Source organism: Solanum stenotomum, chromosome 11, assembly GCF_019186545.1.
Source record: "Solanum stenotomum isolate F172 chromosome 11, ASM1918654v1, whole genome shotgun sequence".
Lineage (NCBI taxonomy): Eukaryota > Viridiplantae > Streptophyta > Magnoliopsida > Solanales > Solanaceae > Solanum > Solanum stenotomum.
Window position 1 is genome coordinate 56,801,781 of NC_064292.1, and position 22,938 is coordinate 56,824,718.

At 38.4% G+C, this 22,938-nt stretch overlaps 1 protein-coding gene across 3 annotated transcripts in view; it reads left to right on the forward strand.

The window, feature by feature from the left end:
• The window catches only part of LOC125844217 (protein ANTI-SILENCING 1), a 34,006-nt gene that overhangs the window by 6,339 nt on the left and 4,729 nt on the right, over positions 1–22,938 (forward strand). For all 3 annotated transcript variants that reach the window (XM_049523490.1, XM_049523489.1, XM_049523488.1), the window contains exons 3-8: positions 6,538–6,706; positions 6,835–7,874; positions 13,895–13,921; positions 16,437–16,529; positions 21,548–21,626; positions 21,843–21,933. In XM_049523490.1, the coding sequence (XP_049379447.1) occupies positions 6,538–6,706; positions 6,835–7,874; positions 13,895–13,921; positions 16,437–16,529; positions 21,548–21,626; positions 21,843–21,933 (1,499 nt within the window). The remainder of the gene's footprint in view (positions 1–6,537; positions 6,707–6,834; positions 7,875–13,894; positions 13,922–16,436; positions 16,530–21,547; positions 21,627–21,842; positions 21,934–22,938) is intronic.

Below are 22,938 nucleotides of genomic sequence, written 5' to 3' on the forward strand. Positions count from 1 at the left end.
TGATGTTTATCCACCAGCTTGGACATCACTTTCTTAAGTCTTTCTGTTAGTAGCTTGGATATGATCTTATAGACACTGCTAATCAGGCTAATGGGCCTGAAATCCTTCAATTCTGTTGCACCCATTTTTTTTGGGATCAAAGCTATGAAAGTAGCATTAAAGCTTTTTTCAAAGTAGCCTTGGCTATGGAAGTTCTGAATGGTTGCTATCACATCCATCTTCACCACCTCCCAACACTGTATGAAAAATGCCATAGTGAAACCATCTGGGCCAGGAGCCTTATCTCCTGCACAAGCAAACACACATTCTTTGATCTCTTGTTCTCCAAACTGACTTTGCAGCATTACATTATCTTCTTCATTCAAAGTAGCTTGATCTGTGGGGCTGAACTGAGGTCTCCAGTGTTCATTCTCTTTGTAGAGGTTTTGGTAGAAATCTATGATCTCCTCCCTGATCATTGCTGGTTCTGATACATTAGCTCCATTGATCAAAAGACTATCAATGCTGTTGTATCTCTTGTGGCAGTTTGCTGTTCTGTGGAAGAATTTTGTATTTTTATCCCCCTCTTTCAGCCATATAGCCCTGGATCTTTGCCTCCATGCCACTTCCTCCTTTTTTGCCACCTCCTCAAACTCTACTGTCAGAACAGCTCTCAGAAATGACTCATCATCAGACAAGCACCTATGAGCCTGGATCACATCTAAATCATAAAGCTGGTTTAAAATGTTCTGTTTCTGTAGACCTAGATTGCCTTGAGCAGTTCTGCTCCATTCTTTCAACTTCACTTTGAGGGATTTCAACTTGCAAGCTAGAATGTAATCTGGTCTTCCCATAAAAATTTCAGAATCCCACCACCCCTTAATTCTCTCATTAAAATTCTCAGTTTGCAACCACCAATTTTCGAATTTAAAATAGGACAAAGACCTCTCCCAGTTTCCACATTCTAGTAGCAGAGGATTATGATCAGAAGTGACTCTAGGCATAATAGTTTGCTTGATTTTCCTGAAAGATACTTCCCATTCTTCTGAGAACAGGAACCTATCCAGTCTTGCTGCTGTATCGTAGTTGTCTCCTTTTCTCCATGTAAAACTGCCCCCTATGAGAGGTGGATCTTCTAGTTCCATATCCTCAATAAAGTCTGAGAAATCCTCCATGGCTTTATTGATTCTGATGCAATTCTTCTTCTCGGAAGGGGACCTTACAACATTAAAGTCCCCAGCAATCACCCAAGGGCCATCAAATAGGCTCCTTACTGCTCCCAGCTCCCACCAAACCTCTTTCCTTTCCTCCCTGTCGTTTGGACCATAAACGCCTGATAAGTGCCAGCTAAAATCCTGCGTTTTGCCCCGGAATCTAACAGTAATGCAATAAGCCCCCACCTCACAAACTTCTCCCTCCCATATACTGCTGTCCCATAGAATGATAATGCCTCCTTTAGTTCCCCTAGCTTCCAACTGTGCGAATTTCACCCTCCTGTTGGCCCATAGCTCTTTGATTGTCTCCCTTATGTCACCTCTTAATTTGGATTCTTGAAAACAATATACATCTGCTCTCCATATATGTAACATGTTCTTAATCAATAGCCTCTTCCTAGGATCATTGAGGCCTCTCACATTCCATGACACTATGTTAACCTTCATTAAGATTATTCACGAAACATCCCCTCTGCTTCTTGTTCCAAAACTAATGAAATTGCTGCTTGGTTCCAGATTTTTAAGCTCCTTTGGAATCTTCTCTTTTGGAGTCACTGGCACTATTGCACCTGGAGCCTCTCCTGTTACTTGTCTTTTGCCATCAATTTTCATGAATAGGTTCAAGGCTACCTCCTCACAACCTTGAAAGTGAACTCCAAATTCCTTACTTAATTTGATTATGTTCTGCTGGACCCAAGTGGGGATCATGTTTTCGTGGTCCATTATGTCTTCGTCTTCTGCTGAATTAAGAGGTAGAATATCCTCTAAAGTGTCATTTCCCTCCTCCTTTTCTTTCAACTGTAAATAGCCTCCTGTGTGTATCTCCATATTTTCTTTGTTCTCCGTATTAATAATGGATATAGCATCATCATCAACTTGCTCTTCTGTCGCAACCCGATCATTGCATGCCTCAGCAAAGGTTCCTGGATTGAGTACTAATTCCGCCTCTATCACCCTTGGTGTTGTTATGTTTGCTTCAATCTCAATTTGGAAAGGGTCTGAGATCTTTTTTGCCTTAGGCCCACTTATTTCAAAATAACTTCTGCTAGAATGGGCCAGCGGGTCGAAGCCCAGATCTTGTTTGGCCTTTTTTGAATTTTTAAAAGGACATTCACGTGACCAGTCACGTGTTTGGATTTGCTTTTCAAAGATATTTGAGCAGCCCACGTGCTCCTCTGTCTGTACAGCTGTTTCCAGTGCAGGAAAAGGTTTCACAAAGCCTGACATTGTCCGCTGGTTCAAAGGATTACCCGCAACAGCCGGTCCGACAATCTCCTCTTCTCCGGCATAGAATTTCACCGGCGCCTCGTTCCAGATTTGAATGATATACCCTATTCCTTCGAATTCGATTCTTACTTCTTTCGGAATGCTATTTCCCCCACCCTTCACTAGAATTCTCGCCCATTTTAGGTGATTTCGGAGTTGTGTCTCCTCTTCCGTCCTTATCCATCCTCCACAATATTCCCCTACCGCCTTAAAGACCTTGTCTGACCACAAGTGCAGGGGTAAACCTACCAGTCTGACCCAAGTCTGCTTGATGGCTGCTCTAGATTGGATTGCACCTACAGTTGGTGTCCACCATTGGAGTTGCAAGCTCTGTTTCTTCCACGACCAGCTACCTCTGAGTACATGTTCTGCAGCTTCCATGGAGGCAAACTCAAAAAGGAAGCAATTTTTTCCCATGTCATAGATGTTCAGACCATGGGTTTTGTTCCAGTTCGAATTAGCCCATCTGCGAATCTCCGAAAGGGTCGGTGAGTCTGACCCATTGGTTGTAACCTGACCATAGAGGCTCCTGCTCAAGGTCTCACTCTGAGATAAATTGGTGTCACTATCAATACGGATTATATCTCCATCTTGTTTTGTAGTTGCAGCCTCTATCCCCCTCGAGGTCCATTTGCTTTTCCTGAGTGTTTCAGCATAAGAAATCTTCTTGTCAACCAATGTGGGAATTTTATTGGTTATCCTTGTGTTTTTGTAATAAATGAACTTCTCAAGTTTGTTTGCCAAATCCCACCAACCTACATTGAATGCTGTTTCTGGGATAATTAATACTGCTCTATTTTTGCCCTGTACGCTGATTATACTTATATATCTCCCCCTATTGTTGAAATTTCTTGCACAAAAGAGCTGTGTTGATAGTTCCAGTCGTTTCCATCTGCAAACAAAATTTCCTTTGACCTTTGAAGCTTCTTTGAGAGTCCTGCACAGCCATTCCATTGTGTTCTGACTAAAACTTGACCTGCTCATCCCTTTTCTTCCACGTTCAATCCAGTCATACCAGCTTTCTCCGCGAGCCCAGCTTCTCGAGATGTCATAGGATTTGAAACCCATCGCAAAATACATTATGTTGTTTTCCATGATATAGAACGAGTAGAGAAAAATAAAGGGTTGATGGTTAACCACGTAAGGTGTTAACTGATGTTAGGTAAGGAAATTTTCCGGTGCCGAGGCCGCCGGAACTGGTGGTTCTACCCTCCTAAGAAGTAGGAGAGAGAACTATCTCGGTATTTGTGTCTGTATCGTGCTTATGAATCCTCTAAGAAGCTATTGCAGTTATCAATCAGAAACAAGCAAAGGAGTAATTATCAGACCGGTTGTCTAGCGCAAGCGAAGGCAATGTCACCACAAGTTGCAGAAACAATGACAACAACTAGATCAGATATCAATCTGCCCATGAAGTGGGGTTGGTGTTGAGAGGTGGAATAATTATTATTCTTCTCTAAGCAAGTTGGGTTCAACTTTATGAATGTGTCACTTCATTTATGCTCACCCCAATCTTATATTATATGAACTAGAATAAAAAACAATAAAGTTCTTTGTATTTTCTACTAGTAATGGCATATAAACTTCTAAAATGATTAGAACACCCTGGGCACCATGGACACTTGACATAAATAGAAAATCAGGCAAGGGAAGGGAATAGTAGTGGTCTCTCGAAATGCCCACTCGTGAATGTCGACAAGCAGTAGGTGAGCAAAATCAATCCTGTACCCAACCATCACACATGCAACCATCACCGCCTGATCTAAAGTCAAGTGGTTATCTGCCATGATGGGGTATAGTCGAGCACGTACAATAGACCACCAAAACATGGTCGGGAAATTCAACGAGGCCTTCTTGATTAGGGCTATACCGTGTACCCAATCGACATCAACACCTTGCTCGGTGATGTATCTTGCTACCTATTTGAGCAAATCTTCCTTTTGAGACGCGTCCTTCATTGCATTTTTGTTTCGGAATATATGCATTCCGTAATCAAACACAGCAGTAAAGGCAATCTGCTTGTAGGTTGGTCTATGGATGAACCCGTCGGTTGATACGCCCAAATTACACCTGTCAAAAGAAGAATAAACGATTGTTCAAATAAAGAACCTAAACATAGGTTAGGGTTGATCCCACGAGGAATAAGGTCTAGACTTAGCCTAATTGATTATTAGTTGTACATTTAGTCGAGTTATTTCCATAACCGGGGGTTGGTGGTGGTTTGTGAAACAAAAGCTTGAATTAATGGTTGTAATAACAAGTAGGAGATTGACTGCTTGTAAAATCAATAGAAGATAAAACTAGGACATTTGTGTTCTCCACAAGTTCATAACACAGTTAACCTTATAGTAGTAGCCTTGTCTAGTGTCTAGCATGCAAAGTCGGTAAGTTAGGTATCTCCTAAGTGGATGGTCGCCCAAATAATTGAATTTCACCACGCAACTTTGGTCGGTCTACGGGTGTATGCTTTACTAACCCTTACCCTTGACCCTAGATTAGCTATCCCTGGTCCGTTCAAGTTATTAGATGAGGGTTGGTAACATCAAATCTTCATTGTATAATCCCTTTTTCCATTCGTTACCCCTTTGGTTAGGCAAGTAGGAATAATACGACTTCTAACGTAGGCCTTTGTTAAAAAGCAATCAAAGTGAAGAGATAAACAATACATGCATAAACACTATTCAAGAATTGCTAGTTATTAGGTTTGCGTTAATTCCTTATGGTTCCCACAACTCTAGTTGTGGATTTATCTACTCATGCTTGGGTGACCACAATTCATATTAATTTTGTTAAGATAAATCATGCACTTACAATTAAAGTAGTTGAATTCCGGAATCTTGAATTGATGAACACAAGATGTAATAATAACCAACGATTCTAGAATTAAAATGGAGAAGTGTTTCACAATTTAATTCTCAAAACAAAGCTCCAAAGTATGATTTGTCAGTCTTCAAAAATAAATAAAAAGCGATTATTTATAGACATCTTATCCTAAATAAAGTAGACTAAGAAAACATAGGAAAAGTAGGATTCGACAATCACTTCTCAATTCAGGTTCTACGGCTCGTAGGAACCTTTCATGGAACACAACTTCTTCAATATTCCTTGGACTTTTCTATGGACATATTTTACGACTCGTTGAACTTTGCATGACCCGTCCTGGCTACTCGTAGTCCAAGTTCTAGAACCCAACATCTTTGATCTTTTCTACGACTTGGACCTACGGCTCGTAGTCCAATCTCGTGGTCCCATACTTAGCTTCAAAAATCACTGGTCCCTTCTACGACTCATACCTACGGCTTGTAGGTCAATTCATCAAACCTCAAAATCTGTTGTTTCACTGTACACTCTTCAACCCGACTAGCCAAAATTTATTTTCCTGCAAAACAAAGATAAAATACCATCAAATCTACTATCAAGTGCTTAAAAGACGTGCAGAACCTCAATTTTAAAGCATTATAAGTACCGTAAATACGCAGTACATCATAGACACACGTTACTCCCTAGACTCATGTAACTTTGCATACAACTACTTTGTGTGGTAGTACTTTTTTCCTCAGTTTTTAAATAAAATATGTGCCTTCATAAAATATAAGCTCTCATTGATAAAAAAAGTTGCAATCAGAGTGACATCTATGTTTTTTATGACGGTGTTCAGCTTGTTTGCGCACACCTCGAATTTTCCACTAGGTGATTGCTATTTTCCATTAGCATAGGTACTAGATAATTTATCCACCAAGGTGGGATGAAAGCACCTACTTTTTTTTGCTTCCATGAGATATAAACTTGATGGTTCTTCACCCACTATGTTAATTACTTCGCCATTCCCTTTAATGCAGAAACGTGGCCTATTTTTTCTTCCCCAGTGGTATGTGAATTATGAATCATATTTGTTCTGTTTGGTTGTCTTGTTATAGTATTCTCTATTTCTGCTATGAGTCTGTCCTGAGTTTGCATATAGCCATTGTCAATATCACGCGCTTAACTTGTAATTTATCATATGCCTGTCATTAGTGAATGCTTCCTTGTAACTGTAAGAGAGTTGGCTGCTTAACTTCTTGTCGATTAACTTGACCAGGAAGCTATTGCTGGCAGATGCAATGTTATCTGCACTTCAGAGGACAACAGAAATCCGCAACCATCAGATGAAGAAGTAAAAATGGCTGACTATGTTTTCTACCGTGCTTTTGATGTTGGAACTTGTGCAATTTTGGATAAGATGATTGACAAAGTTGGTGGGCTGGATGGTATGTGCCTCAGCTCCCTGGATGTCCTCTCTTTGTGGTGTCACTACAGTATAAGTTTCATTTTAATGGAATAATATAAAGCTGCTTAGATTAATCTCTTATGCAAAATTGTTTACGTTTTGGTACAGTCAAGTATGTTTTTAACAGGAAAGAGAGTGAAAAGGCCAGTCATGTCCTCAAACTTGCTTCTGACAAGAAAGATAACAAAACTGCTGTGGAATATCGAGCTAATGGGGAGTCCTTTGGGCTAAAACCACAGAATCATCTTGGTGCTGCCAAACTGAGTCATTTACTTGGAAAAAGTGATGTAGATGGACAAAATTCTCTGGTTAGACAGGATGCCGTACAGAGAGATACAAATGTTTCACGTGTTAATCAGGAAACTGCTAAGGAAGTGAATTCTGTCCCTGGTGAGAAAAACTCACATGATTTGGGAGTTGCAAAAGCTGCTGGTAAATCAAGTCATTTAGTGGGAAGAAATGATGTAGATGCGCAAAGTTCACCTATTAGAGAGGATGCCTTACATGGAGATGCAAATGATTCTCAGAATGAGCATCAATCAACAATGAAAGGAAATGCCGCGCCGGTGCTGGTTGTTAACAGCAACATAGCCACTACAGCTGTTCACAACCAAAATACTTCAAGTGAAGAAAATGCACTCTACACGGTTAAGAATGATAAAAAAGTTAATACGCTTTCAATAGAACTCGTAGTAGCTGGTGAAAGAGGAAAACCTTCGAAGGATCTTGGCATTTTGGACGATAGGCCTTCAAAACGAATAAAAGTAAATGGTTCTGTGACACTATCAGAGGACAAGGGTGGGGACAATGTACAGAAGTCCACTGTTTGCACAAATGACAAAGAGGCTATGGGAACAGGTGCTACTCCTTCTGAAGAAAGAAAGAAATCTGGAGACAGTAAGCTTTCTGGTGGACTGGACAAGAACATGCAGAACAGAAAGGATGGTGCTGCCTTGGATATCAGACCTCCCAAGAGGGCAAACATAGACTCTCTTAAAGTAAAAGAGGATAGAGATAGAAGTAACATGTCAATACGTAAGCCTGTTGACAATATAGGCAAGTTGCCTAAGTTATCTGTTGGAATATCTCCCAAGGAAGTTGAGAGGATGGGAGGCAAGAGCTTCATAATCACGCGGAGACCCATTGCAGTAAGTTTTGCCTCGAGCAATGTCATTTTCTTGTGAAGTTTAATTTGTTGCTAGATAAAATTGTGCTTAACCTGTTCTACTTTATCTTTTGTGAATCTGGTGCTGCTAGTTTGATAAAGAACTAAATCTTTTCTTTTTGATGATACAATGGTGGTATTACATGGAGTTGCTTACTTTTCCATGCCATTGAGAAGTTTTTGGACCAACTTCTCTTTGATTGCAGTCAAGCATATAAAGACGTACCAAAATCTCTTGAATTGAAGCAAGAGAGCTTTACAACATAACATTTCTTTTATATTTAGAGAGACAAGCCTCATAGGAGGTTCATGAAGTAGCATCTAATTTAACCTATACAAATTGTAACTCAATAAATTGGCTTATTTTTATATATGGAAATGAGAATGGGAGTTTACATTGGTAATGGGAAGGTGTTGAATGTCTAGGATTTAGGAATTGATGGAGATTAAAGAGTTCGTTCATAGGATATATGAGCAACCCATTGGTAATGAAGGGGAGGTTAAGATGGTATGGGTAGACGGAGAAGTGTTATATTTTTTATGGTTAGAGTTCATCTAGTAGTGAGTCATGCACAGTTGGGGATAAGAGGGAGAGGTGTGGAAGAGACGGTTGATATTAAAGTTACTAAGATGTAATTCTTTGCATGCCGCATCATGAATGTCATGCCCCGAGGCTAGCCCCTGGACATAAACACAGGACCTAGGATCATGAGTGACCTTAAGCTAATCCTGAGCTGGCATATCATAAGCATACTAAAGCAATCTGAATATAATGATACTATGTGGAAGCTTAAAACCATAATTTACTGAAAGTGGGGAATACCCAAAAATACTGATTTGAATATATGAAAGACTATGAGTTTAATAACAACTGGAAGATCAAACTCAAAACTAAAATTGAATCTAGTACTGTGTCTGAAAAAGCCTTTAACTGACTAGAGTTGACTAGAGTTGTTGGGACATGCCCTAGCTAACTCTAGCAAAATTGAAAACTGAATAAAAAGACTAAAGTGTAAAGCATGTCTGTTGTCCTCGAAGTATGAGGACTCACCACTGAAGCTGTTGAACTTGAGATCGGGAACCGATCTATGCGTGATCTGGATGCTGAGTACCTGAACCTACATCATGAAAGGATGTAGCGCAGAGTATGCATCAATACTTGGAATGTACTGAGCATGCAGGATATAAAGTATAGTTGAATAAAATACATAACTGAACAAAGCATACTGAGCAATAACATAATCTGAACTGAATGTAAACGCTGGAATATACTAAAGACTGAACTAAGTGCAATGACCAAGTACTATTCTGAACATGACATACTGAGATTGAATGCTGAAGTATAACTGAAAACCTGGTCGAGTGCACTAGACTCTGACCGTGGGAGCTACTAATAATCGACATAAAACCACGTGAGCTAAACGTGGAGTCCGATGTATACGCCTCATCGAGAGGACCCAATATACCTTGCCAGGGGTATAAAGGCATGACTGTTCGATATATACTCCCCATCGAGAGGACCCAATATACCTTGTCAGGGCTATAAAGGCATGACTGGCGTGATCACTAAAGCTGATGCCCAACAGAGGGGAACAAGGGGGACTGATTAACCTATGGGGGCACATAGTTTTGGGACTATGAGGGTACGCTGAACCCTAGTCCAACTCGGTCTGACATGCAAATCTGAGAATGCAACATTTAAATACTGACAATGAAACATTCTTAACTGGAGCATGTTTATCTGTTTAAACTGACCTAGCAAGTGTAATTCATGAACTAAAAGAATCTACACAACTAGGGTTCTGAATTTCATGCAAAGAACTAAGCAGTGATTTCACGAAAACATGATTATCTGATTAGGAATACTATAACAACTAATTCACAACGATTCTGCAAGGTTTGAGAAACACTAAGACTAAACATGATATAGAGAATCAAGAATCTGACTGAATTCTAGGGACCTAGTGGATGAAAGGAACCCACTAGTGAAATCTCACATACCTGGTGATGAAATCTACGGAGAAATCCTTCGATTTCGGGGCTGGAACAGAAGAAAACCTGTTGCATTCTTGGAAGGGTTTGGGTCACCTCTTTTCTTTCCTTTGTTCTAAGTTTGATGAATTTTTAGTGAATGAATTGCTTAGGGAAAGATCTGACTAAGTTACTAGGCTTAAACTGACCAAAACTACATAGTTTAGGGATCAAACAACGTAGTTTAAGTGCCTAACGCATAGTGGAAAGAACCAAAACGACCATGACTTAATTCTGACGAAGGCCACCCACAGAGGGACCTACGGTTTGTGGATTGACCTACCAACCGTAGGTAGGGCTCGTCAGTCGAGTCTGCCCGACATGGCTTCACTAAAACGAGCATAACTTTTTACTCAGAGATGGGATTTTAGCAAACTTGGTGGCGTTGGAAAGAGGATTCCATTATTTATCATTTTAGGTCATGGGCCACCTAATTCCTTTGTGCTAAGAGTTATGACCGTTTGAAGTTGACCCAACATCAATTTCCCTCTAACTGGCTGCTGACCCTCACCTACGATCAGACCTACGGTTCGTAGGTCCAACCACGGACCGTCCTTATGTGGGTGGGATCAGAGACTATAAAGATTTGGGCCTTAACGATGGAACCCCACCTACGATCCGTGGTCCCACATACGGTCCGTAGGTGGTTCCGTCGGTACTGGCACCAGTTTTCTGAAAACTAGGATGTTTCTTCATTTTGAGATCCGAGGTGTTACAATGAAATCCTAACGGTATTTGAGAATTACTACACATTAGATTCACAACATTGCTGGGAAGGCTTGCACGCCCTTTGTCCTAAGTGGCTTAGGCGAAAGAGAAGGTAAAGTGGTGGTGATCAATGGTTGGAGATCACCGAGGGTGCATAAGGAAAATAAGACAACTTGGAAGATAATACTTCTATGCACTTTTGGATGGTCTTAAATGGGAGGAACACAAGTGCCTACCATTTGCATGCAAGGGAATATTAGAATTACTTTGAATTGTTTTCTTTTGCATATAAGGTTTTGGTAGTAGAAAATTACCATTTTTATACTTGATTGGAACAATTTGTTTGAAAATTGTGGTCAAGCCACTTACTCAGTTAGTAAACAAATTTAACATCATTTGGTGTGATATCATTGAAACAAGTTTGATTTTTTGTTTAAAAAACTAAGAGAATTAGGTTTGTGATAGGCAATCCCGTTGAATCTTATGTCAAAAGAAAAGGAGATATTGTGTTAGTTGCAACTTTTTAAAAGAATGGTACACCTTTCGGGGTGGCCCAGTGGTTTGGGCTTGGGACTTCCATGTTGGAGGTCTCAAGTTCGAAACCCCTTGCCAGCGAAAGCAAGGGGTTTGCCTTCTGGGTCGAGCTCGTCGCACCTGGCTTGCCTAGTGCGGGTTACCTCTCCAATGTGGTTTGCGAGCTATTGCATAGGAGCGGGGGTTTTACCCTGTGCGCACCCAAAGGGTAGCGACTGCGAGTTTCCCTTGTCATAAAAAAAAAAGAAAGAATGGTGCTATATTTATCTCATTTTATGCGACACTTCTCCTTTTAGTCTAAGAAATGATACCTTTCTCCTTTTGCAAGCTATTAACTTTAATATCCATGTTTAACCATTAACGACAACTTGTTGGGACCCATATAATATATAAGTTCATTCTTTTTTTAAGGAGAGAATAAGACGACATAAGGAATACTCATAATCATTCATTTAAAAGGATAATTTTGGTTCTTTACATATTAAACATGTCAAAAGTCTTCTTTACTTATAATTTCGTACCTAGTCAAACATGAAACACCTTCACATAAAATGAACTAAGTCTTAATATTGCTATTCAAAGCTTTCTACAAAGATGGTAGCTCATTGTTACTCAATCCACTTTCACCCCTAATTGCCGTCACCACCATTATCGACTTTTATCATCCCAACCACAACCATCGTTGCCGCTAATCACCACAAATAGTTGTCACCACTACTAGCCACCATTTTACATTGGTCACTGCCAAGTGCCAACCACCACCCATCACCACCATTAGTCACTACTATATGCTGCTAACCTCCATCATCACTTACCATCACCGTTATCACTGTCCTCCTCCACAATTATCAATTGTCAAAGACTCAAAGTGAACCACTACCATTAACTACTATTACTAGCCACCGTTACCACTAGATTACCTTCAACCAATACCATCAACCAACATATTCTCTAATCACCCACAGACACTATGAACCGTCATATTATTTTCTTTACCTTTTATTTTATCCTCAATGTGTGCTACTTTTACTTTTGGCAAATGTGATTATATTTTTAAATTTATCTAATCTTGTATCATGTCACATCCATCTTATCATCCAATCTTTGCAATATTCATCTTGTGAATTTGTTAAAACTTTAGCGGCCCAACATTCATTACTGTATGACATTTTTTTTGATAACCAAGAAATTTGCCTATGACCCGCCCTTTGGACCAATTACAGCCTTCAAAACTCAGTGGATAATGGGCCCGCCCCTCTACCTTCTCCACTTAAATACCGGGCTTTGCTTTGCATGGTGTGGGGCTTGAACCTGTGATCTAAGCCACAAATCCTCCACCTTTTGCCACTCGAGCTAGGCCTTGGGGGCTACCGTATAACAATTTTAGCTTATAGCTATTCTAGAACTTACCTGTTATGTTGGTGGACATCTCTCTGTCGCATGACGCGACACATCCTGGTAACACTTTTCCATTTCTACTTATCCTCAATAGCCAAGCTTTTGTTTGACACCTTCACTTGTTTCGTCAACTAAATCAATATCATCCATGAATAACATATACCATGTTATCTCATTTTATTTTTTGTTGGTTAGTTTATCCATAACCTAAGGGTAAACTTGCTTCCTTTTGAGTGCTCGTCTTAAATGTGGTTGTGCCCTTTTGGGCTGGTCAGGCTCATTTGATACCGATATCAATGAGAAATGCAGAAGGAGAGCCTTGTCGTATCTGGTAAAGTTGTTGCCATATGACCGGGAAGTCATAGGTTCAAGCCGTGGAAACAACCTCTTGCTGTAAGGTAAGACTACATACAATAGACCCTTGGATCCGGCCTTCCTTGGACCCTGCACATAGAGGGATCTTTAGTGCACCAAGCTGCCTTTCTTATGTTTCTTGGAACTGCTTGCTGGCTAGACCATTCACTTAAACAATTTAATAAAAAAATAGACACCATCACTTTCTCAAAGTTTCACTTTGAAATATGAACCATATTCTATTACATGGGAACATGATAAGTTCTACTGTGTTTAGTTCACCCCAGTGTATAGTTTACCGTTGAGTCTTAAAGTAGACTACTAGTATAATGTAGATCAGGTAATTCATGATGCGCTAGCTGTAGTTGAGTCCCCTTTCAAAAGCAGAAAAGTTGACGTTTGGAAAAGAATGCCACAAGAATTAATCCTTTCCGCATCTCAAGGGGTCATTCCAAATCAGTTCACGCAGACCAGAATGTGCAGTCAACATCTCAGGATTTTTATTGCTTTCGGAGATATAAAAGAGATGCAAAATTCAAGTAATTATGGAGAGTTAAGATTTTAGTTCTATATTCATGTAAGACTCATAATTTTGTAAAAACTAGTTAGTGACTAATTATGCTTTTTCCAATGATGGGAAAGAATGGATGTTTACTCAAAAAATATTTGCCTTTTCCCTTTTTATCATTTTTTGGACGGTGAAAGAAATGGATTTACTTGCTGCTATCTGGTGTATGTGATTATAATGTCATCATCCCTTTTTCTACTCTAGATTTTCTGGTATAATTGTTTTTTCGAGATCTGATTTTTAATTCGGATTCATGTAATCTGTTGTGAGATGACATTAGATTGTTGATATCGTATGGTGGAAATTTATGCTTCTTCTCTCCATCATGGCTGCAAATTAGTTGGTTTTGTTTACAATTTTTTGTTTTTCAAATATCAAACTTATGTAACCCCCTTTCTTGTTTATTACAGGAGTCGAGCAAGTGGTTCAAGGCACCTGTAAGTGTTCCTATCCTTGGTCCTATATTACTTAGCTGATTAAGTAACTCTGTCCGATGTGCTGATTATTTCTAGGAAATATGTAACTCTATATATTTTTTGTTCTTTGATTCGTGCTACTATACGTTGTTTTGTGAACTTCGATTATAATATTACTTTGTTGTAGTTATTGTTCCTTTTTTTTTTTGAAGAATGGTTTGTCATGCTATGTTTAGTATTTTGTCATGACTTCTTCACTTTTGTTATTTCTTTTCTCGAACTACGTTGATATGCTTTTCCTTGAGCTGAGGGTCTATCGGAAAAAAGTGAAAACCTTCCTACCCTACCTTTACATAAGGGATAAGGTCTGCGTACACACTACCCTTCCCAAACCCCACATGATTACATTGGGTGTGTTGTTGTGTGTAGCTTGTCTCATGTCATAAATATGTCATAAATATAGGTGAAGTTTTTTGAACAAATGGCTTGTTGTGACCTATTTGAGCTTAGAATTGTAACTTTGTTGTTCTTCGAGAGATTCATTAAATTAAGTTTTTCACTCCTACGCTGACATCACCTAGTTGATTAAAGATCAAGTTTGATGGCTCATGTGTTGCTTGACAAGGACGTGAGACCGCAAAAGGCGTTGTGGTGGAATAAGTGTGACCTCTACTGAAGTGATTGAGCTATCTTTGAATCGTAGGTCATTGTTTGGCCTGTTCTTTTGTTACTAATGAAATACAGTCGACAATGATGGTGAAAATATATCCTTAGGCTTGGACAACTTAATTGTATAACGATTTGAAGTAGACTCTTTTACACTTTATCTTTTATGGTTTATTCGAGAATTCTCTTCTCGGTTACAACATTTACTAATTAGTTTCTAATTTCTTTATGAATAAAAGCTATTGTGAATTCAATGTATAGGACTTTGAAGTTTGTTTTCATGGGTTGAATTGAAAATTTATTTGGTTTTGCTTTTTATTTCTTAGTTGTTGAATGCAATGTTACTCCACATGAGATAGCTAAGGGATCTAGGAGGGGCTTTTGGAACTTCTCCATTTCTTCTTGACTCTAGGGTAGCGTAAAAAAATATTTGAAGTCTAAAACTCCTTTAGGTTTATTGTATGTTAAAACCTTTCTATATTACATCTGAAGTATTTAGCCTCAAGACCACACATCAACATTAAAAGCTATTTATCCCTTGCTGCAATACAAAATCATTCAACTTGAAGTTGATAAAAAAAGAGGGATGTCACACCATACTACCCCCCCTCCCCCACCACACACACACACAAAAGAAGAAGGGAAGCTTTGTACAGTGAATTTCTACTCACTATGAACCCATTCTCATGATATGCCTAATTTTCATGGGAGTGAGTAATGGAAGTTGGCTGATTGCTTATTTGCTTAGTAGTGACATGTGATTGTTGGATGTTTGGGGGTAGGGAGGAGATAATGTATTTAGAGCTGGCTCTAGAAAACTGGTTGGCTCTAGAAAACTGGTGCGCTTTTTCAGATTGATGATGGTTTTCGGGTTAATGGATTAGCACAAGAAAAATGTTTTGGCTCAGCAAATAGTGCTAAAAGAGAGCTTATTTTTTTTATCTTTAAAATCTTATTAAGTTGCATGGAATGATTCTTTTGGATGCCCATAATATGGAACTCACTCATAACGAAAAACATGGCTTACACTTAATTCTTTCTTTTCTCATCTATTAGTAGTGAAATGAAAAATAATGATTTGATATTGTTACAGCTTGGTCGAATGGTAAGAGTATTATATGTGGTGTATGGGTTAGACACAAGTTATGAGTTATAATTTTGCAACAAACAAATCTAGGTAGCTAAGTGGAGAGGTGTAGAGGGGTGTGAATGTTATCTACCGAGTACCGAACCGTATGCCAAAGGTCCTTGGGATTTCTCGGTTATTAAAGGAAGAAAAATATATGGTGTGATTGATGCTTTTTGCATAAAATATAGTGATTGTGTGTCATTACATCTTATTTCAATAACGTTGGTTGAGCTAGCTTTCCAGGCAACTTAGCTGTTCCATGGGGTGCCTGTTACCTCCACTAGCACATGTGCACAAGTATGGGGTAAATACCTACCAAGCCGTGGGCATATGAAAATAAATCACCATAACATATTTGTTAACGAATTCTTGAATACCAAACTAACAGAAAAAGAAATCTATTAAAGAATTAAGTGAAGAAATTACATAGTTCGCTATTTCTTTGTATATGCCCATGTCTAATTGACTGTAACTTAACAATTAGAAGTTACCATCACATGTGGAGCTAACTATGTGTTAAAAATTGAAGGTTTCCCATGTGTTGGAGCTATGTTTCACACATTAGAGTTAGCTCGTGCAACATTTCCTGCATAACGATTAGTGCCTTAACAGAGTGCTCAGGCTTTCGGATAATACGATCTTTATATTATATGATAGGTTTTTGTAGATGAATTCTAATTTCCTTTTCGTGTTTAATAAGATGACATAAGTTTCACTGTTTTTCTTTCTTCTCTTATTTAGCCATGGGAGGAGGTGATGCAAACATCAAATGAGCAAGGGACCCTTATCTTACTAGAAAATTTGAATCCTGAATATACATCAGGAGAGGTGGAGGTAATACCCTATCACATGCTATTTAACTTTTGATAGTATCTAGTTTGATTTGATACCTATTTTGTGATTTTTTGTATGCGAGTATATCATGCTTGCTCTGGGGATTAAGTGTTTTTCTTTAAGTTTTTTAAAAGTTTTGAGATGGAAGAGAAAATGAGAGGGGACTGTGGGGATTTAAAGGTGTTAAAAAAGGAGATAAAGTGGACCCAAAATCCCATGACCCATGAAAGAAACTTGCCTCAAATGACCTCCAATCTTGGAATCAATGCACTAGGGGACCTTAGTTCTATAAAAATCTTATGTCATTAGATTATCTGGAGAATTTTCAATTCTAGATAAACGATTTTTTTTTTATATTTGATTGAAACTGGCTTTATTGCAGTGACATGGACAATGAAGATTCATAGAACCAATAACTTTGGTTGATAATGTTATACTTGTTGCACTTTAATCTCGTTTTCGTGTTTGCAGTTGAGCTCATTGAGGTTGAGAATTAGCCTTAATAGGTTAATTTTTTGATTTGCCTGCTTTTTGCCAAATCCATATTAAATTGTCAAAAAATTCCCTTTTTTGTAAGATGCGGAAGGGAAAAGCAACCGAGCCGGATGATATCTCGGTGGATTTTTGGAAGGACGCTAGCGAGGCATGTATATGGAGTGACTAATTGAGTTATTTAATGTCATATTTAGGACGACTAAAATGCCAGAAGAATGGAGGTGGAGTACAATGGTTCCATTGTTCTAGGATAATGGTGATATTCAGAATTGCAACAATTAAAAGGGTATCAAACTACTAAGCCATACTATGGAAGTTTGGGAGAGTGTGGTTAAGATGAGGATGAGGAGGGATGTGTTTATCTTTGAGAACCGTTTTCGATTCATGCCGAGGTGACCAACCACAAAACCCATTCATCTTGTATGGAAAGTGTTGGAACAATATAGGGATAAGGAGAGAGCCTTATGAATGGTGTTCATTGACATGGAAAAGGCTTATGATAATGTCCATAGGGAGGTCCTTTGGAGATAGATATGTTTGGACTCTAGAGGTGTACCTGTGACTTAGATTAGGGTGATTAAGGATAAGGTACAATGGAGCTATGACCAGGTTAGAATAGTGGGTGGTGACGCAGAATACTTCTTGGTTGTGCTGGGGTTGCTCTAAGGATCATCCTTTAGCCCGTTCCTATTTGCCATGGTGTTGGACGAATTGACATGAAATATCCAAGGGAAAGTGCCACGCTGTGTGTTATAGACAAATGACATAATATTGATCGACAAGACGGCGGTCGAGTTTATGAAAGGTTGGAAGTTTGGAAACAAGCTCAAAAGTTTAAAGATTTCAGTCTTACCCAATAGAGGAAGCTTCAATCTTGGGTCAATAATTCAAGGAGACAAGGAGATTGACGATGATGTCGCACATTATATTGGAGTGGAGTGGGTGAAATGGAGGCTCACCTTCAAGATACTATGCAATAAGAATGTGTTGCCAAGGCTTAAAGGTAAGTATTACATAGTAGCAAATGGATGCTCAAATGGATGTGTGGGCATACTAGGAGAGATATATTAACTAATATAGATATATTTGGAATGAAGTTATACGGGATAAGGTGGGAGTGACGTTTGTGGCGGACAAGATTAGGAAAGCAAGGTTGAGATGGTTTCGAGATAGTGAAAAAGAGGTGCATGATTGTGCCGGTAAGGAGGTGCGGGAGGTTTGTTGTAGCAAGAGTTAAGAGAGGTAGAGTTGAATCGAAAAAGGACCGGAGAAGTGATAAGCTAGGACATGACACAACTTCAGCTTACCGAGGACATGATCCTAGATAGGAAGGTTTGGAGTCAAGGTTTAGGTAGCCAAGTGTTGCACTTTATATAAGAGAGGTAGGGGACTAACCTCCTCCCCTCCTATTCTCCTTATTAGTATTATTTAGTAGTCGCGTAATCTCTCTGCTGCTTAATTTACTTTGTTTCTTGTTATTTTATTGTCATATTTTTTTTTGTAATCCTGCTTCAAAAATATTTCTTTCGAGTCGAGGGTGTGTCGAAAACAACCTCCCTACCCCACATGTGGGATTACAATGGGTAAGTTGTTTTTTCTTTTCTTTTCCTTTTGTCTTGTTTGAGAGCTAGGGAGAAACAAAAAGAGTAGAAAATATTAGCTTTCCTGATTCATTCAGTTTCTTCTTCATCTGCAAACTGTCCTAATTTAACTGACTGTTGTACTGTCATTCTCCATGTCCTTTGCGATTATGTATCCTACTGGGCAACTTACTATCATCCTTCTTGCCCTAAACACTTACGTTGTTATTATGAATGAAGAAGAGTCGTATAAGTTCCTTACTCACAAATCTAAGGTGAAGTAACCGTAACTGGTACAATCATAGAAATACCTCATTGTTTGGCTTCTCAAATATAATTGCATCATTGATGATTTTTTGTTAAGAAAGTTAAAAATGATGATGGAGAGGAGCACACTTTTTGATTCCACGAATGAAGAAAAGTTGCAGCCAAAAGTAAAGGTCTACTATTAATTGTTTGTAGTTTTTCTTTCATGGTTTGAGTAAATTCGAGCCATCTCCACAGAGAAGGACCATGTCATAGTTGGCTGTGATTTTGGTTGTATGTTGAGTCAAAAGTTTCTATTACGAATTTGCTTGAGATCTGTCGTTTTGGTAGCAGTAGTTGAAGGAAGAAACACCCTAATAGAAAAGTGAAGTAGTGAGACCCATTCTTTTGGTTGTTTGAGGAAAAATCTTGACACGAGCTAAGTGAGAGGTATTTTAGTCATTTTGTGATCTCAAATTAGAGACTTATGCCATGTTTATATTTCATGCCAACCATCAAAAGAGTTCGAGGTTGAATCAAAAGTTTACATAAATAAGAAGGGCTCTTAGTGGTCAATGAAGTGGTTGAGAACCTTGAAGTCTCAGGTTCAAAACTCAGTGGAGACAAAAAATTCTAGGTGATTCTTCCCATTTGTCTTAGCCTTGGTTGATGAAGATACTTGGTATCTGTTGCTGGTGGGAGGTGGCAAATATCTCGTGGAATTAGTCGATGTGCGCTAAAGCTTGCCCAAACACCATGGTCATCAAATAAAATAAAAAATAAGAAGGGCTTTTTTTCCCATGACATTATGATGTGACCTAGCGAATCTTATCTTGGTCTCCCCTACTTTATCTCATATTGCATGATTCAGCTGGAAGAGCTTGGTGCATTTTACTGAATAAATATTTGAGCTTTGTATGTTTGTAGCTCATCCTTCTATGGTTCGACTTAACATTGTCTCATTATTTGACAAATATTAATTCCGACCAATAAAGTTGTCAAAAAGAAAAAAGAAGTTAATTCCAATCAGTAAGTCATAATTTTTTGAAATTGAAGGCTGGATAGTTGATGGTTTCTATTGAATTTCTTGTGAAGTTCTCCCAGATTTTACTTTTAAATACTAGTCGCCCTTTATATTGATACTCAACCTTTTTATCTTTAGCCAAAACAGGAAAAAAGGCATGGAAATAGAAATAGGAGAATGCTAATTGTGAGAGACAAGATTACATATCCTTACATAAACCATGACAACGAGAAGTATCGTCTTTTTTGTATTGAGGAAAGTCATTCGGGGTCCAATAAAGTGCTCTATCATCTTCGGTCTCCTCAACATTGGCTATAGTGTTTCCTGATGATATTAGTATTTTGTTTATCTGTTAGGCTACCACTGTATACATGTATATTTAGTAGTGATTTTATGTTAAAACACGGTTCTCTTCAAAGTAATTAATAGTGATTGAGATACTGTTTGTGCTCAAGAAGTGTTAACAAGAAAAGAATAAAGCTAGAATATTCTGGAAATTGTTTCTACATTGGCACCAAAGGTGCTATTCTCTGTGCTCTCTTTTGAACGTCTTTCCTAGGAGGATAGTTCTGGTTCCTAGTATCACCTTTTCCATATTCAAATATGTCCCATTTCCCCTTATCCTACCCCAATTTAAAATAAACAATTTTTTTGTACCCCAAATTTTAAGAGTCTTTCCCTAGACTCCTTATCGAGGCACATATGCCAAACGAATTAAAATGGAGGGAGTACATTTTTATTTTCTTATTCCTATTCATTGAAACTTGATCGGTAATTTTTTTTAACTATTAAATATATCACTTAACGAAATATATTTATCTCTATTGATGCTGATAAGGCACGTATCTTCCATACCTATTCAAGGAGGAAGAAGTGAAGAAAGATAGGAGAAGATAAGGATTGAGCAGTTTCTTATGGTTATTAAGAGTTATTTGGCAAATAAATAGGGAAAAATAAAAAAAATATAAAAGCACAATCCTAAATAATTATGAAGTAGTTCTAGTTATCTATTATATAATAGGAGATCCAGTAATAAGTAGGCAAGTTGTAATATATTGTTTATATGTAGAAAGGTTGTTCTAACTATGAGATACTTGTCTCTCTTTGTATTTTCTGTTGTTCTAAGAGATATGAGATACTTGTGTTTCTCTTTGTATTTTCTATTGCTTTTATCCGGTATAAAACCTCGGTTTCTATCAGATGCTCTGTTTATGATAGAGCTCATAGGCAATGAGGCTCTTGTTTTAGTGCCATGGTGCCTTTAGCACTTCCTAGGTGAGGCGAATCACCAACTTGGCAGTCATCTTGCCTTAGGGATTGCGCATACTTTAAATGAGCCTTTAACAACATTGTCCATTGCCCTCCATCCTATTATCCCCGAGGCTTTTCCAATTTGTGGACTGATGTTCCTACCGAAGCTTGGAGTTTCCATGATGAGGCGGAGGAATTTTAAGGGGAAATTATGGTTTATCTGGTGAAAGAAAATGATTGTAATATGTACTATGCTCATAACATGCATTTTCCCACTGTCTCTTGTCCTCTTTAAGTTTCCTATCTATCTGGTCTTATCCTTTTTATTAGCACTAACTGTTTGTTGGGAGGAGGCTCGCTTGTATTTTGTAACTTGTGCATGGCTGTCTTGTTGTACTGACATTTGTGTGATAATGTTACAGGATATTATCTGGCATGCATGTAGGGAAAACTGCACAGCCAAAATGGTTCAGCGCACTGCTTTCTCTAGTCCGTACTATGGTATGTTTTCAAGTGTCAATCTTTCTGTATACATGCTTCCACTAGTTATCTTATGGGAATGTTTTTTTTTGTCTGTCACAATCATATATGAGTTTATGTTTCTTCGTTCACCCTTTCTACGGGAGACTGGGCAGCTTATTGAATAAGAAACTGTGCTTTATGATCATGATATGTCCTGTGTATTTGCGTTTGACATTATGTCTTGTAATTTGGTAGGTAGAGCATTAGTTGCATTCAAAACAAGAGAAGCAGCAGAAAGGGTCAGTAAAAAGCTGACTGAGGGATGCTTAATGATGTCAAATCAGAGGTATTTATATTCAAGGTTGTTTTGGCAATAAATATTGAACACACTTGAGTGTCCTTCTGAATTTTAGGATGAGTATTCAAAGCGGTTTGTTTGCTTAGTTAGATTGGTTAGAATAACATCTTCAAATTTTTTTGGCAAAGCTACTTCCTAAATGCTTCCACATGGTACTGTTTTGGTACTTATGAAAAATGTAGTAGACTTGTATTGGTTTTAGATGATTCGTGAAATGTCGAGTTCCAAACCTACTTTCCTGGGAACACCAATGCAGATTTTGTTTTTCCTTTATTGTGTAAACTGAATTCAGTACATGACACCAAATATACAGGACTGTTCCCATCCAAAGCAGTTCTAATTTAATATTGTGTCGATGCTTTCCAATCTCTTGCCATTCAGAAAATTTATTCTGATCATTTGATTCTCTTGTGGGTTGTTGAACTTTAAGACTTGGACTTAATAAGACTTGGTCCATATCTTCTAATCTGGCTGGTGGGGTGGGGTTTTGCGGCGAACTAGAATGATCCTCTTGTGAGTTGTTGAACATTAAGAGTTGGACTTAATAATACTTGGTCCATATCTTCTAATCCGACTGGTGGGATGGGGTTTTGCGGCGAACTAGCCATTTCTTGTGATGAAATCTTGCACAGAATAGATTGATATTGGTTTGGACTTGGTTTACAGGAAATCCTTCATATTACTTGAGACTATCCTGCTTTTTGTTTATTTATCTGTCTTCTTTTTTTCTGGTCTCCCTGCTTCCTTCTTTTCAACTTGGTGGTTATCATAAGCAATGTTTCGTACCCAGCGAAGCAACTGGGTACAAAATGTTTACTTTTGATATTGCTTTTTTGTCATGAACAATCGTATGGTGAAAGACCTCGGGGAAGGTTTCTATTTTATCATTACAAAAACTTAAGAGAAGTTGTTGGGGATGATTGGTATGTTCTATCATCTTTTGTATATACATTAGTGTCTTTTTGTTCTTACCTTACCTTACTTTCTTATCTG